General features: G+C 34.6%; 1 protein-coding gene and 1 pseudogene across 1 annotated transcript; both read right to left on the reverse strand.

Moving 5' to 3' along the window:
• Positions 1-1114: 1114 nt before the first annotated feature.
• Positions 1115-2220, reverse strand: LOC110814628 (expansin-A23-like). Its single transcript, XM_022042168.2, has 2 exons — positions 2079-2220; positions 1115-1814 (listed from the first exon to the last, which is right to left on the reverse strand). The coding sequence occupies exons 1-2, from the start codon at positions 2212-2214 to the stop codon at positions 1195-1197; spliced, it is 756 nt and encodes a 251-aa protein (XP_021897860.2). The 5' UTR covers positions 2215-2220; the 3' UTR covers positions 1115-1194.
• A 2119-nt stretch (positions 2221-4339) lies between these two features.
• On the reverse strand, positions 4340-4961 carry LOC110814634 (expansin-A24-like; annotated as a pseudogene).
• Between the last annotated feature and the right edge of the window lie 13001 nt (positions 4962-17962).

Below are 17962 nucleotides of genomic sequence, written 5' to 3' on the forward strand. Positions count from 1 at the left end.
TTATGATTTTTTCCAACCTTCAGTTTCTTTATCGATGAGTAATGTGATATTCTTACTGATTTAGTGTAACTCACCATTTCATTAACTATTTCATATCAAGAGGATCAAGACTCAGATCTCGATCGATAAGAGGGTTATGAATAGTTCACTACTTGGACTCCCTTCAAAAGCTAGTGAAGGTCGTCCTAGAATGCTCAGTATATTGTATTTTTGTTTATTTCTTTAATTTTCGTTTGTTTTTTTAGAATGAATATTTTCGTAACTCTATTTGACATTCTAACTTATTGTGTAAAGAATGTAAACCTTAAACTCTATTATTTCATTTCTACATTTAATTCATGAATTTATTTCTTTTTACGTTCCGGATCTTTACATTTTATCATATTAATATAAACATAGTTATATGTATACTAAAAAAAACTAAAAACATATTTATTAATATATATAAATACAATATTTATTAATTATATTTACTAAAATAAAAAATAAAAATATATGTACACAATGAATTGGATTGGTGCAGGTTCTACAAAGTCAAATTCGAATTCACCTTGATTTTTTCACCAACCCAACCTGATCCAACTAAAACATTCCACTTTAATTAAAAAAAAAAAATGACATACAATCGAATTCAAAGAGATCAGATTAGACGACTTTAAATACAAATATCATACCTAACTATAAGGTAATTTTAGACGATCATTTACATACATAAATAAGACAACTGAATAAATGTTATCAATGGATGCATAACAACGAGAGTAGTTTGATCAAATTTAGCTTATATGTTAGTTTGTTAGAAATAAAGACGAAAATAAAACATAAATGAGATAAAAATGTAAATAAAAATAACATTTTAATTCTATTTTTTATTTAAATTGTCTAATTTAAAAAAAAAAAAAAAAAGAAATTGTCATTGACAAATTAGAATGTAAGATGTTTTATTATAGAATTGAAGATATATGTGGAATTAGTTCAATATACTTGTATCTTAAGCATGTAAATTATAATTAAGTTATCCATACTAAATAATTAAAATATATGAATACAATGAGAATAGAATAAATCTAGATCAAAATATATTAAAATAGATAAAATAAGCTTGCCTCAAAGATCTCACGGGTTTAGGCAATATCTATGAGAGCAACATCTTGTACGAAATTATTAAACATCTAAAAGTAAATAAAAAATACCCTAAAAATTAATTTTTCCGTCAAAAGTAGCACCAAATTGCCAATTAGAGGCCGCAATATCTTTGAATTCCAACATTTTCCCATCACTTGTTGTAACTTGGAACGACAAACTTTGTCCTACAAGATTTTTTCCAGTTTGCCAATTAACTCCCCAGTTGCGTGACATTGGTATCCAAGAACTGGTTTCAGAGCCCCTAATTTGGACATTAGTAATGTCACCAACACCACCAACATTGTAAACTAATACTAAAATCCAATATGGGTTTCCCTTGATTTCAAATTTAACTCCTCCTTGTTTGGTGCACGTGACGCGACGATACTGGACAGGAATAATGCCAGCTTTGTACTCGGCAAGAGCGAGGAACATTTTTAAAGACAAATCAAAGTGTTTTAGTGGAGGATTGCACCAATTTCCGTTGGGTTTAGAGTAATTAGGAGGACAAAAGTTTGTTGCTGTTACTTTAATAATAGCATTTGGTTTGCACCATTTAGGATTATTTACGCACTTGATCTCAAAACAAGCTCCACAAGTTTTTCCATTGTTGAATAGTGCAGTGCTTAAAGCTGTTGTCTCTAGTCCATATCCTTGTTGATGGAGATCGTTATACCCACAAGCTCCTTCTGTTCGGTAGTTCAATTATTAGTCAATTACATACAGTCACAAAATTATAAATAATTTTAAAGTACTAAGAACGTTACAGTGAATTAAGTTAAAAAGAAAAAAATCGATATTGATTATAGAAAATAAAATAATACAAAGTTCATATATTGTAAATATTTAGGAGAAAACACAGAAAAAAAAAAAAAGAGCTTCAAATACTTTATATTGCATGGAAATCAAGTCAAGAAAAAATTTTAAAGAAACTAAAAAATAGAGAAATTTACGCATTGTTTCGGATCCACCAATGTCGCCATAAAATGTTGCATGAGCATCATACCATGTCGAATCTAGTTTGCTTTCACCAATTATCAAACTAGCAAACAACATGGTCAGCGTAAATACTTTTATAAGATCTGCCATGACTAGAAAAGCAAAAATGTTACCGATTAAACAAGAGCATTAGGTTACTATTTAAAGGGAGAAAAGATATCTACTACGAAGTTACACAATTTGTGATCTTTTCATTAATGGAGATATTTTGTTATTATAGAAAAAGAAAGAAAGTAAGAAACTAAGTCTGTTAGAAGAGAAAATATAAAAGAGTTCTATTCAATTAAAAGGGAATACAGATATATAATAATCTTACAGGCTATATATAACATGTTTATTTATCGCTATTTAATTTTCTGTTATTTTATTTTAATTTATCATAACTACTAATTTATAATTTCACTTTGAAACCGATAATTTATGATTTTCTTAATTTTAAATTATTTTTTTCAACAAAATCAATGAAATTAAATAAAAGACTTTCATTGTTGAATCTCAAATTTTTATATTCCAACAAGAACTGTTATCTAAACCCGTTTTCATATATCAGATTATTTGACAGATTTAATATTCGTATAAATATATATATATATTAATGGGTGAAGATAATTGCCATAAAATAAATAATTTTCTCATTCAAGATAAACCAAAATAAAAACTAAATTAATAAAGATATATTTTGATTACATAAATCTATAAAATCTTTATCCTCAGTCTAGCCGTCATTAATTAATTTCTTTATGAGCAAATCATCTGAGATTAGTATGGTTAAATGTTTTGTTTTAATGGCAGCTTATTACTGTGAGATATAATTTGCTGGATTAAGTAAATATAAAATGGATTAACTCCAATTTCACTAATATTATAGATCTGATCATAAATTAGTTGATTAGCTTGAAATGGTTTTATGTGATTTTGACAAACAAAAAATAGTCTCACATTTGTTGTGAATTTAAATTTCGATATATAGACTGTTGATGAATGTGTGTGTATATATATATATATATATATATATATCTGTTCTTGGCTAATCTGTCTTGAATTTTCATGACAGCAAAACCTACTGCAAATGGATATCAAAGCCAATATAAATGAAATTTAAAAACAAAAATGTTATAATATTTAAGAAGATCAAACTAATCAAACCAATATGATCAAACTAATTAAAGTAATTCAAAATGCTGGAATAATTAAAAAATAATATAATCTCTATGAGGTGAGGATCAAGCTTGAAATCAAATGGCTGGTATTTGATAAGCACCATAAATTGCTCCTTGATTGAAAAGTATACTCCCATGAAGGTCAAAAATATACATAAACAAAAAGTCATATTATAAATATTATGAATATATCTATACCCTTGTGTTTAAAAAAAAAAAAATTATAAAAACAGAAGATGAGTTATTTTACTAATAGTATAATAATCTCGTATTTAAATTTTTTTTATTTTATTTAAAAATTATTCGTTTAAATCTCACTTATAACATAAAATACGTTATTTTATAGTGTATCATGAGTTGATAATGATCGATTTAATTTAATTAATATAGAGATTTCTTTTATTGATAATATTGATATTAATAGTAGTTATTAGTATGTTAATAGAATTAGAGTTATTAAATCGAGTAAGTTTTAAATTTATTACGTTTGTTAACACAATAAATATTTCGTAACGGTTAAATTCTTTTACTTAAAATAGTTATAATGAATTAAATGACACTAAAACACTTGATTTTTGCTGGTAGATATAAATTTATATGCAATGCTAAAAGAAACATTGCAACAATAATCATTTCCAAATTAATAGACACAATAAACTTTTTTATTTCTAAATTTTTGTCAAATGGATACATTCAACATTAATATACTCTTAAGAGTCATGTCTTATATGTATATGAATACTCATGTATAATGGAATAGAAAGTAATATATTTTTGCTATTTTCCTCTTTATTCTATTCAAACACTTTCTTAGAAATTATCAAACAAAACATTTAAAAGAAAAACAAGAAATTCAAAGATAAAAATATAACAAATTGAAAACAAAAAATTGAAAGTATTTCCAGCATGGATATATAGAACTTTTATTATATTTTTATATTACACTAATATTGAGCATCAATAAAGATATACCTCAAGTGCTCATAGTTGGATAAATACTATCATATCTTAAACAATACAAATGATTAATTAAGAGGAAATAATTAAACAAAATTTTAAAAGTTTAATTTTCCATCAAAAGTAGCACCAAATTGCCAATTAGGGTCTGTAACATTTCCAAATTCCACCATCTTTCCATCACTTATGGTTACTTGTAATGATAAACTGTCCTATGAGGTTGGTCCTAATTTGACAATTTACTTCATTATTACGTGATATTAGTATCCAATTAGTCTTAGAGCCCTTAATTCGAAGCATAATAATGTCACCAACACCTCCGACATTGTAAATCAATACTAAAATCCAATTTGGGTTTCCTTTGACCTTAAATTTAACTCTTCCTTGTTTAGTGCATGGGACTCTACGATACTGAACAAGAATAATTCATGCTTTTTCTTGGGCAGTTGTGATAAACATTTTCATAAACAAATCAAAATGTTTTAGTGGTGGGTTGCACCAGTTCTCATTAGGTTTATCATTATTGGGAGGACAAAAGTTGGTGGCTGTTACTTTAATAGTTCCAGCATTTGGTATGCAGCATTGAGGATCGTTAACACACTTAATCTCAAAATAAGCACCACAACTTGATCCATTGTTGTAGAGTGATGTACTTAAAGTTGTTGTCTCTAGTCCATACCCTTATTTGTGATGGTCAACATACCCACAAGCTCCCTTCATTGATAATTCAAGTGTAAAGGTCTGAAATTTTAAAAGAAATAAATTTATAATTTAAATGCGAAAGTGAATAATATGTTAGGGTTTACATTCCTTATGCAGTAAATTATAATGTTCAATAGGACTACGGGAATATCACTACTACAGTGGCTCGTAAACGAGAAAACAAATAAATAATTTAAAACAAATAGATAAATGTCCTAGGGTTAACATCCACTAGCTCTTGAATGGGTCCAGGAGGTAAACTACTCACAGCTTTCTTACTGATTGGGATCTGGATCCTAGTCCTCTTGATCTGAAATGATTAATGAAAGGATGATATACACTAGCCCAATATGAATATCACACTACTCACTAATACAGAAAACTAAAAATTGGTAAAAAATCATGAAAATAACTTATGGAGCCCTTACTTTAATTAAATATATTTAATTTAACAACGTTTGTTTAATTCTTACGTTACGATTTTTTCAAAAAATAATCTATGAAAACTCATATTTATACCACTTTTTATTTTCACGCATAAGTGAATAAGAGAGGATAATTTTCTTTTCTTACTTGCTTACTAGTACTCCTAGGAGTCTATAGGGATATCTCTATACTCGTGAACCTAATATCCAATTTTAACAATAAACTGGTCGTCTCCATACCCCGTCCGGTAATGGGCGCCAAACATTCTGTCGCCTCGATACCTTCTCCAGCAGGAGGGTGAGCCATATTTCTCAAACTTTTTTGGTAAAGGACTTCTCAGCCCTATTCGACTGAGGTAATGTTCACGGTATGGTTCCCTATGTACCGAGCCCGTCCTCTCTTTTCCTAGGTACCCAGTAAGTCTTTCACATAAAAATTATCATTAATAAAACAACCAACAAATGCATACCAATATCTCATATTATATTTATAGATCAATTAGATAACATTTATGCAGACGATATAACTTATCATAATAAGAGATCGAGTAACCAGATAATCGAATAAACTAGATAAATCGATAAAACTATAGAACTATAAATTAAGAACATGTACAATATGATAATAAACAAGTAAGATAGTAAAGAAAAATAAACAAGTAAACTGAACGATTGTGAACTAATCAGTTCCGACTCCACCAGTGACCTATAAATATTTTTAGAATTTTCTAAATTTTTACAGAAGTACAAAATTATACATCGTTAAGCATCAATTTACCGTAACGAAAAATTGGGTGAGGGATCCTTACTCAAATCAATATTTCGAAACACCGCTATATCTACTATGCCTCCTAATGATTCTTAAGTTTCCTGAATGTTTTCATAAATAATTCAAAACACTCGTTACATACTTAAAAATACCTTAAAAATCCAAAATCGGTGTCCAAAACTCTTTCTGGCCAATTTTGGGATTTTGGCATGGCGTCGTCGCTGTGCTCCGACATCGGATCTGCCTCCCACAATGGCGATTTGCCTCGACCTGGTAAGTTTTGGCCGATTTTATCTAGTTTTACACTTATTCCTACAAAAAATATGTTAAGGGACCTCAGTTGGCCAAAAAATCATAAAAAACCAAACTTACTGACGAGGGGGGGTCTCGGGATATGGCGATTTCGCTTGTTCTCCTTCGCGGTTGGGGTTTCTTCTTCGGCTAATTTGCATAAAAAAAACAGTGAACATAATGATCGAAAAATCGTGTGAAACGTGAAACAGGAAGGGGCTCATCGTAAGAATTTTTGAGTTTTGGCTGAAGCGGCTCCGTTGGGCTTTGCCCGCAGCTTTTGGCTCACCCACCATCCATCTTACTTCGTGATGGCCACAAGGAGGCTCAAAATTGAATTCCAAATGAGTAGGAGAAAATTTTACCTTCTTTGGCGATTGGCAGTGGCTTTAGTGCAGCGTCGATTGGTGGTCGGCCTTCTTCTTCGGTGCCTGATTTTTCTTCTCTGACGAGGGCTAGCGGGTAGGGTTTGAGTTTTTCCTGTGATCTGAGGTATTTATACCCATCTCACATTGATCTGGACCGTCCATTCACGTCGATGTGGAGCGTGGAGGGACATCCGATCTTTGCCTGTTTAAGCCGATTGCGTGGACGAATTTGGGCTCTTCATTGCGATTGATCTCATCCCTCTAACTGTCCTTAAGGAGGGAACGAATATGAGCTGTTCATGCCTGTGAGATCGAAACTGGGCCGTCAGATCGCTGGACATGCGGATTGCCCACGTGGCCTCCCGTGTGGCACCGACCTCAGCGTGTTTTGACACGTAGCATGCTCCAGTTCGTCGGGGTTGTTGACTGGACCGTCCCACGTGGTTATATTATTTTTTTTATACTTTGACCCACTGTTTCTAATTTTTTTTCAAAAACATTTTCGAACTCAAATTTTTACCCATTTTTCTCAAAATTATTTTCAATCTCATCCCTAATTCATTTTTTTCAAAAAATCCAATTAGATAAAAATAAAATAAATTAAATGATTATTTTTATATAACTATTAGATAATCAATCTAATAAAAAAAATTTCTCAGACTGATTTTTGAACCCGGGTATTACAACTCTCCCCCTTTAAGAAAATTTAGTTCCTCAAATTGGTCATTCTCTCACTCAGTCGAATAGTCAGGGGGTACTGGGCCCTGAAGCTTGATTCTAGTTCCCAAGTGGCCTCTTCCTACGTATGGTTCTACCATAAAACCTTAGACAAAAGGAATTTTTCAATTGCGAAGTACTATACTATTTTGATCTACAATGCCTACTAGCACCTCCTCGTACAATAGATCCTCTTAAAGTGAAAGGGGCTCATGGGATAGGATGTGTGAGGAGTTTGGGTTATACTTACGTAGCCTGGATACGTGGAATATATTATGAACCCTGGATAGCTCTGGAGGTAGTGTCAGTCTCTAGGTGATCGTACCAATCATGTCTAAGATCTTAAATGGTCTGATAAACTGGGGATTTAATTTTTTCCTCTTGTCAAACCTACTTATCCCCTTAAAATGAGTGACCTTAAGAAACACTCGATCATCTTTTTTAAATTCTAAATCCCTCCTTCAGGTGTCTGCATAACTCTTCTACCTACTCCACCAAAGTTGGGGTTGGATACTTTGATACATTTTAGTACTTCCAAGATATATGACAAACTTTGAGTTGTGAGCCTCTATCATGATGTTCTTTTTTAGTTCACTGTCATCTGAAACACACACCATATCTTGAAACCTGAACAACCCATTGGCAGAGACTCAAAATTCTAAATTTACTCATTGTTATGCATTCTTCTTGTGAGCTATTATTGTAGAATCAGTTAATTGGGCTTATTTTGTTCTCTAGATCAATTCAGGTTGGACAATCAGGTGGGCCAAACATGTAATTCTCTTTAAGTCATAAAGTCCTATCTGCTACGACATGACCCTTACCTGAGTGATACAAAATTTACAATCGTAATTCTTAAGAAGCTCTATCTAACGCCTTTGATGCATGTTGAAATCTTTTTGAGTGAATATGTGTTTTAAGCTCTTATGGTCAGTATAAATCTCAAAAGTCTCTCCACACAGGTAGTGGTATTAGGTTTTTAAGGTGTAGATAATGGCTGCAAGTTCTAAGTTGTGGTACAGGGTATGTATATTATCTGTAACCATCTCGCTCATGTTTTGATTGACACTGGTGCATTGCATTCATTTGTTTTACCTGTTTTTGCATCCAATTTTAATATATTACCTGATAAACTTGATTCAATGTTATTTGTGTCTACTGCTGGGAATGTAACACTATTGGGAGAAGTTGTCTATAGGGCTTGCGCCGTAGAGATAGCAAATAGGAAACTGAGTGTAGACCTAATAAAATTAGACACGGGGGATTTTGATGTAATCTTAGGGATGAATTGGCTAGCGGCGTATCACGCCACCGTAGATTGTTTTAGCAAGAAGGTTGTATCCAATCATCTTAATGAGGAGCCATTTACAAATTAATAAAATCATTTAATACTTATTCTTTATGGCAAGTTTTCTTATTTGTCGAGTACCTTAACCTTGCTATTTTCTCTAATTAGGTAAACCCAAAAAAGAGAATTGTATTCAAGAGATTCTGGTAGTCCGAGACTTTTCATATGTATTTTCGGATGAACTACCCGAACTGTCAATGGACAGGGAAGTCAAGTTCACCATAGATCTACAGTCAGGCACCCAGCCTATCTCGGTTGCTCCTTACCGCATGAGCCGCGTTGAGATAGAAGAGCTGAAGAAATAGATCACTGAATTACAAGGCAGTGGTTTTATCACACAAGTGTGTCCTCTTGGGGTGCCGGAGTCACTTTTGCCAGAAAGGGAGATGGAACATTGAGACTATGTATTGATTACAGAGGGTTGAACAAGGTCACAATCAAGAACAAGTATCCCCTTTTCAGGATTGATGACCTCTTCGATCAGTTGCAAGGTGCGCAGGTCTTCTCTAAAATAGATATGCGATCAGGTTACCATTAGGTGAAAATAAGGACAGAAGACATTCCCAATATGGCTTTTCGAACCAGGTACGAATACTATGAGTTCCTAGTCATGCCATTTGGTTAACCAACGCCCCTGCCATCTTCATGGATATGATGAACAGGATCTTCAGACAATTCTTAGATCAATTTGTTATCATGTTCATCGATAACATTCTGGTCTATTCAAACATCAGAGAAGAACATGCTCACCATCTAGCTCAGGTTTTGCAGGTTCTCAAAAAAAAGAAGTTGTATGCAAAGTTGAGTAAGTATGGATTCTGACTTGAGCAGACCACCTTCCTGGGACATATTATATCAAAGGATGGAGTATCGGTGAATCTTGAAAATGTTGAAGCGGTGCTCGGCTGGGAGAAATTGACATCAATTAAAGAAATCCGTAGCTTTCTGGGAATGGCGGACTATTACCGCGGTTCGTTGAAGGATTTTTTAGTCTAGCTGCTCCCCTAACCCGACTCACAAAGAAGAATGCCAAGTTTGAGTGGAATGAGGACCGTGAAAGAAGTTTTTCAGAACTAAAGAAGCGGCTGACTACTGCACCTGTGCTGGCCTTACCGAGTGGATCAGGGGAATATACAATTTACAGTGATGTCTCCTATCTAGGCCTAGGTTGTGTTCTAATGCAGCATGGGAAGGTCATAGCCTATGGGTCCAGACACTTAAAGAGTCATGAGAAAAATTATCTCACTCATGACTTAAAGCTTGCCGCAATCATACACGTCTTGAAGACTTGGCGCCATTATTTATATGGAGAGACCTTTCAGATCTATACCGATTACAAGAGTTTGAAACATATATTCACTCAAAAGTATCTCAACATGCGTCAGAGAATGTGGATAGAACTTTTTAAGAACTATGATTGTGACATCTTGTACCATCGGGTAAGGGCAATGTGGTAGCCGATGCACTCAGTAGAAAACATGCAGGTATCTTAGCCCATTTGATGGTCTCAGAATGCATGCAAATTGGGGCCACACAACAGGTTCGACTTCAGAACTTGAGGAGAGTCACATGTTTGGGTCATCTGACCGTCCAGCCTGAGTTAATCCAGAGAATAAGAAAAACTCAGTCAGCTGATCCCGCCCTAGTAGCCCTCAAGAATGATGCATAACAGGGAGTTAGCTCAGAATTCTGGTCTCTGCCGATGGGTTACTACGATTTCAGGACATCGTGTGTGTTCTAGGTGACAGTGAGTTAAAGAGAGACATCATGACAAAGGCCCACAACTCAAAGTTTGTCATGAATCCCGAAAGCACTAAAATGTACCAAAGCATGCGACCCCGATTTTGGTGGAATGGGATGAAAAAAGACATAGTTGACTTTGTGTCTAAATACTTGGTATGTCAGTAGGTCAAGGCAGAGCATCAGCGCCCAGACGGGTTACTTAAGCCTTTATCGATCCTAGAGTTGAAGTGCGAACATATCACCAAGGACTTCATGATAGGGTTACCTAAGGCACGCTCAGAACATGATGTCATCTGGGTAGTTGTTGACCGGCTTACTAAGTCTTCTCACTTTTTAGCCATCAGGATGACCAATCCCTTAGACAAGTTGGCAAGAATGTATATCCGAAAAATAGTCAGATTGCATGGAGTCTCAATGACAGTGGTGTCCGACAAGGACCCCAGGTTCACTTCTCGATTTTTTAGTAGCTTTCAGCAAGCCATGAGAACGAAACTATCCCTCAGTACTGCCTTCCATCCTCAAACTGATGGATAGTCAGAAAGGATAATTCGTACACTTGAGGATATACTCTGAGCTTGTATCCTTGACTCTGGGGGCCATTGGGACGACCATCTACCCCTGATAGAGTTTGCTTACAACAACAGCTACCAAGCGAGCATTGGCATGCCTCCGTATGAGGCGTTATATGGGCGCTCATGCAGATCGCTGATTTATTAGAAAGAAATGGGCGATAGAAAATTATTCGGTCTGAAGCTGGTAGAGGAGACTACATCCAAGATAGTTAAGATCAGTAAGAACATTCAGACGGCTCAGAGTAGACAGAAGAGTTATGCGGACACCCGGAAGAGAGATTTAACATTTGAGAAAGGCGATCGGGTGTTCCTTAAGGTCATTCCTTTCAAGGGAATTAGTAGGTTCGACAGGAGGAAAAAATTGAACTCCCGATTTATTGGACTATTTAAAGTCTTAGACAGAATTGATACTGCCACCTATAGACTAGCACTGCCTCCAGAGTTTTCTAAGGTCCACAATGTATTTCATGTGTCCAGGCTACGCAAGTACAACCCAGACCCCTCTGATGTCTTGGCCCACGAACCTCTCCCACTCCAAGAGGATTTATCCTACGAGGAAGTACCAGTCGGCATTACGGATCGAAAGAGCAGATTACTCCGCAACTGGAAAATATCCTTTGTAAAGGTTGTATGGCAGAACCACACACCAAGGGAGGCTACACGGGAGCTAGAATCAGACTTTAGACCCCAGTACCCCCAGTTGTTCGATCGAGAGTAAGAGGCAAATTTGAGGGACCAAATTTCTTTTTTAAGGGAGGAGAAATTTTTATTTTATTTTATTTTATTTTATTAATAATAATAATAATAATGGGTAAAAATTAGTTAGGGATTTAATTGAAAATAATTTTTAGAAAAAATGGTTGAAAATTTAAGTTCTTAGGGTATTTTTGAAAGAAAAATCAGAAATCGAGAGGGCCAAAACGTAATTTAAAAAAGTTACGTCACATCAGCTACCTGGTCAGTAGCTCCGACCAACCAGGACGTGCCAGGTGGCAAAGACACTGATGCGGGAGGCCACGTGGGTGATCTACGTGCGCGCGATCGAACGGCTGAGATCCATTCCTGCCCGCACGGACGGTCCAGATCAAAAATGCGCACGGATGGCCCAGATTGCATCGCGCACGGACGATCCAGATTGAATCGTGCACGGACAGCCTAGATTAAATCGCGATAAACGGTCCAAATTTACTCCCTATTTAATCGTGATCGGACGGTCCAGATTAAAAGCGATGGACGGTCCAGATCAAAAGCAGATGGGTATAAATAACCCTATCTGCACCCAAACCCTAACCCTAGCCCCCAGAACCCCTCGCCGGAGAAGACAGTCCAGCCGCCAGGGAGCCGACCGCCACCGCACTGGAGCAATTTTTGGTCGTCAAACAAGGTAAAAATTCTACCATTTGCTTAGAATTTGATTCTAAACCCACCCATGGCTAAATCAGAGCGAAAACACCAGCCAATTGGCCAGAAAACGCCGTCGAAGCTCAGCGGCGGTGCCGCGGGGTGTTTCAATTTTTGCCTACGATGAGGCCCTTCCTGATTCCCGTTCGATGTGATTTTTCCACTGTTGTGATCACTATTTCCTCCTCTACAGGTTGACCGGAACAAAACACCCAACCGCAACGTGAGCCAGAGGAGTCGTCGCACTAGAGAGCCCCACCGCCGGTGAGTTTCAGTTTTCTACGTTTTTTCGGCCCACCGAGGGCCCTAAGTCTGTTTTCTCATAGGAACCGATGTAAGTTTAGCTAAATTCGTCCGAAGACGACCAAAAACAGCCAACCCGAGGTGGATCGGCGCCGGAGCACGGCGGAGCCGCCGTGCCGTTATTCTAAAATTGGCCAAGTAGGTATTGGGTCTGATTTTTTAGGTTATTTGGGACATGTGTAAGTACCGTAAGCACGTTTCAGTTCCCTAAGAAAAATTCAGGGAACCCAGGGACCACCTAAATGGTAATATTGTATTTTGTGCAAATTAATAGATATGCATAATTAATTAAAGTTGCTAATGGAGCCCGAAATCGGACATTATTCTATATCGATTCCTGCTTGATTTATTTTATAGTTTAAATGCATTATGGTATCTGCTCTATCTATCATATGATTTTAAATGCATGTGTTACTGTCTTACTTGACCACTGTGTGATTTTGAAATTTAAGATATGATTGTATTACCGGGTGCATGTTTATTATTTATGTAATTACGTTCAATTTGGTAACGGAGACTAAAGGAAAATAGATAAGGTGACAGCCTCACTAGATATCCTGAGAGATGGTGAAGGGACCGGATTCATAGGGAACCCTACCGTGAACGTCATCTCATACCGGACGGGGTATAGAGACTTGGTCATTTGGCACTCATACCGGACGGGGTATGGGGACAGCCTGTTTCACCCTCATACCGGATGCGATATTGAGGTTTAATATCTTGGTGCTCATATCGGACAGGGTATGTGAATGGTCCTGGAATTAAGACTGTTAATAAGAATGGTTCACGTGTAGCGGGGACACCCCTATGGATCCCTATGGATATTAGTAGGGTAGTGAAAACGAGAAACGGTGATAATCAGTTATTGTTAATGAATACGGATTTATGATATATTTTATATTACTGATTATGCATGAAATTGTAATCTGTATGATGTTATTGTCTTTATAGGTTGTTTTCACAGGTTCTCCAATGGTAAGAAAAAGGGTATGTGGTTTTATTTTAAATAAATATATTGGTTTAAAATTTGTACTCCATTGGTTATTTTTTGTTTTCTACCAACTTTTGCTTCTGTGACGGTGATATAGTGTGATGTCCTTAATGGGCTAGTGTAGCTCATTCCTTATTTAACCATTTCAGATCAGGAGAATCTGGTTCCCGAACCCGATCCACAAGAAGACGGCGAGTAGATGCTAGATGCTTTATAGTTTTCTTTATTTTTTTTCATTTCTCGTATTTCTTTTAGAGAACTTATTCTGTGATATTGTTTAGTACTTTTAAGTTATTGTGTAAGGGATGTTAACTTCAATCTTTTATTTCGCTTCCGCACTCAAATTATTATATGTATTTTCTTTTGAATTTCCGGAGCCGTTACAGATGTCTTCATAAAATATTACAATGCTGCATGTGCATCATACCATGCAGGGTCTATACTGCCTTCACAAAGAAACAAACTAACCATCAACATGGCAATAAAAAACAATTTTTTATGACCATCCATAACTAGAGTAAATGTTAGAGAGGCAAAGAAAATTGATTAGATGAGTATAAGAACTTCATGGAAGAATTAGCTTCATCTTATGGAGTTATTAATTCAAGGTAATATCAATATACGGCTACCACAAACAAAATGATTTCCTGTTCATGACAAACAAATGAGATTAGTAAGTTTTCAAGAACAAAAACATATTAATGCCTAATCTATAAAATGTGGTTTAACTAATTACTATGTATAAATTAAATGTCATTACTCTGGTTATGGGTTCCATTAATCTGGCTTCTTTTTTTTCTTTTTTCTTAGTTTACAAATAGATAAGACTTATAAATTTATGAAGTTTATAAAATTATTTTAAAAAATATGGTTGGTTATTATACTTTTGTTTTAATTTATAATGTCTAACTAAATAATAGATATTTTGTTAAAGGGTGTTTATGGATTGAATAGTTGATGAAAGATTAGAAGTTCAATAGACATAAACAATTCTTGAGTTATGAAGTAGGTAAAAGTGCTTTGAAATTAATTTTCAATAAAATAGCTTTAAAGTGAGAAATAGTATTCCAATTTGATAAAAGTTATTGTAAAAAAGTATTTTCATTTATTTTCCATAATACAAGTCTTTTTTTTAAATGATATATATTTTTAGTGTACTGATTAAATTACAGTAACTAAGTTATATTAAACTTTAAAGAATTTATTATATTTTTAAAAAAAAATATTTCGTAATAATTAATTAAATTAGTTATGATAAGTTAAAAACTTAATCTACTTTTTTTCAATAAAAAAAAAAGAATGAGACATTTTACGGGGCAAAAAAATATAAATGACACTAGAACATTTGATTTTTGCTAGTATACATATAAATTTATGTGCAATGCTAAAAGAAACATTGCAACAATAATCATTTCCAAATTAAAAGTATGTAACAGCCCGAAAATCAGACTCTCAATTTTATTTGTGAAATTCGGGAGGAAATTAAAAAAATAAATAAAACTAATTAAATTTAAAAATAATTTATTTAAGAATTAGAATATTAGTTAAAAAATTAAAATAAATTAAGAAAAAATCTTTAAAATATATATTAAAACTTTTAATTAGTAAAATAAATTAAATTTTAAAAAATAATTAGAAAATATTGAAATCAATAAAGTAATAAAATTAAATTAGAAAGAAAATTATAAATTTAATTAATTTAAAAATTGATTAGAAAATATTAAATTTTGTAAATTAATTAAGATGAATATTATAAAATGAATATTAAAAAGAGGAAAAAAATAAATTAGAATTAAAAATTCATAATAATGAAAATGACCAATCAAATAAGAGTGGGTGTATGTGAGATTGTGTAAAGGATCGGAACTTAAAAGAAAATAAAGTCATAATTTAAATACGGAAGCGAAATAATAGAATTTAGGATTTACATTTCTTACATAATAATTTAGAATGCCCAATAGAGTTACACAAATGTTTCTTCTAAAAAAACAAATAAATATTAAAGAAATAAGTAAAAGACAAATAACTGAGCATTCTATGACGACCTTCATTAGCTTTTGAAAAGAATCCGGATGGTGAACTATTCACAACTATTCACAACCTTCTTGTTGATTGAAATCTGCATCTTGATCCTCTTAATATGAAATAGTTAATGAATAGTGAGCTATACTACCCCAGTAAAAATATCACACTACTCACCGATATAGAAAACTGAATGTTGATAAAAATTATAAATACAACTAATGGAACTCTTGATTTAAGTAAATTCATATATCATAAGGAAAACTACTTATTACACATATTTACCATTGCGAGATTTCTAAAATCAACCTATAGAGACAATAACTTAAATAACATTTCAATCTCATATTCAAGTGAGTAAGAATAATAACTTTTCCTTTTTATTTGCCTAATAGTATCCCTAATGGCCCATAGGGATGTCCCACTACGCGTGAACCAATATCCAACATTGTCAACTAACCGGTCATCCCTATATCTTATCCGGTGTGAGCGCTAAAAATACTATCTCTCAATACTCCGTCTGATATGAGAGTGAATCAAGTCATCCCTTTACCCCGTTTGGTATGAGCGCCAAAAATATCATTTCTTAATACCCCGTCTGGTATGAGGCAACGTTCACAGTAAGGCTCTCTATGTACTCAGTCCATTCACCATCTCCTAAGATATCAAGTAAAGCTACCATTCATTTATTCACATGACCAAATAATTTTTCATTTACATATTAATTTTTAATTTTACAAATCAACCATAAATCACGCACGACAAGCAATATATATATCAAGGAAGCACAACTAAATCATTCAATAATTTCAGTATATCATCATGTATTTAAAGCTGTAAATTCAACAATCAGTTACACATGATAACAAATAAATGACTAACTAGTTTCAGCTCCATTTGTAACCTGTAATTATTCTCAAAGTTTTCTAAATTATACAAAATATCATATTACCGATTATTAAACTTCAATTCCATAACAGAGAATAAGGTGAGGGATCTTTACTCGAATCGATATCCAAAATACCGAACTTTCTACTGCGCTTGCAAGCGGTTCCCTGGGTTTTATGAATTTTTCTGCGAATATTAAAATATGCTTCACGAACCTAAAAATACTTCAAAAAGTCCAAAATCGATGTTAAAAATCTTTTTCGATTAATTTTAAAATTTTGGCACTGCGGCACCTCGTGCTTCGGCGACAACACCGCCGCCTGCGGCGGTAGTTTGCTTTAGTCTAGCCGTTTTCAGCCAATTTTGATCAATTTCAGCCGTTTTTATACTCATCCCTACGAGAAAACACGTTAGGGGGCATCGGTTAGCCGAAAAAAGTAATAAAAAAAATAGAAACCTACTGGTGGTGGAATTTTTCAGTGCGACGGCTCCGCTGGCTTACCTTCGCGGCTGAGTGTTTTTCTTCGATCAACATGTAGAAAACAGAACGGCGAACACAATTGTGAAAAAATTGCACAAAACGGGAAGGGGCTTATCGGAGGAGGTTTTGGGTTTTACCCGCGATTTTCGGCTCACCTACTGTTCTTTTTTTTCCAATTTGGCTATGGGAATGCTCAGAATCAAATTCCGAGCAGATAAGAGAATTTTTATCTTTTTTGACGGTCGGAGGTGGCTCCGGCACAGCGGCCGGCGGCGGTTGGCTCCCTTCTCCAGCGACTAGTTATTCTTCTCTAGCAAGAGGCTAGCGGCTAGGGTTTGGGTTCGGTGTGATACGAAATATTTATACCCATCTCGCGTAAATATGAACTATTCATTGTGTTTGACTCGATCGTCCGATCGCGTTTAAAGAGAAAATAAATCTGAACCATTCATCGCGATTTGATCTCAATCGTCCGATCGGGTTTAAAGAGGAAATGAATTTGGATCGTTCATCACATTTAATCGCAATTGTCTGATTGCACCTAATGATGGAACATATCTAGATTGTCCACGCGTGCGGGAACGCTTCCGGGACATTCAATCGCAGGGCACGCGGATCGCCAGCATGGCCTCCTGCGTGGCACTGAGTCAATGTGCTCTGGCACACGACACGCTCTAGTACGTCGAGGCTGCTAACTGAG

Source organism: Carica papaya, chromosome 1 (genome assembly GCF_054855325.1).
Source record: "Carica papaya isolate Zhongbai chromosome 1, ASM5485532v1, whole genome shotgun sequence".
Classification (NCBI taxonomy): Eukaryota; Viridiplantae; Streptophyta; class Magnoliopsida; order Brassicales; family Caricaceae; genus Carica; species Carica papaya.

Coding starts and splice junctions, on each gene's coding strand:
- LOC110814628 (XM_022042168.2), bottom strand. CDS start 2,214: ATGGCAGATCTTATAAAAGTATTTACGCTGACCATGTTGTTTGCTAGT. Junction 1,815..2,078: donor TGGTGGATCCGAAACAATGC/GTAAATTTCTCT, acceptor ACTACCGAACAG/AAGGAGCTTGTGGGTATAAC.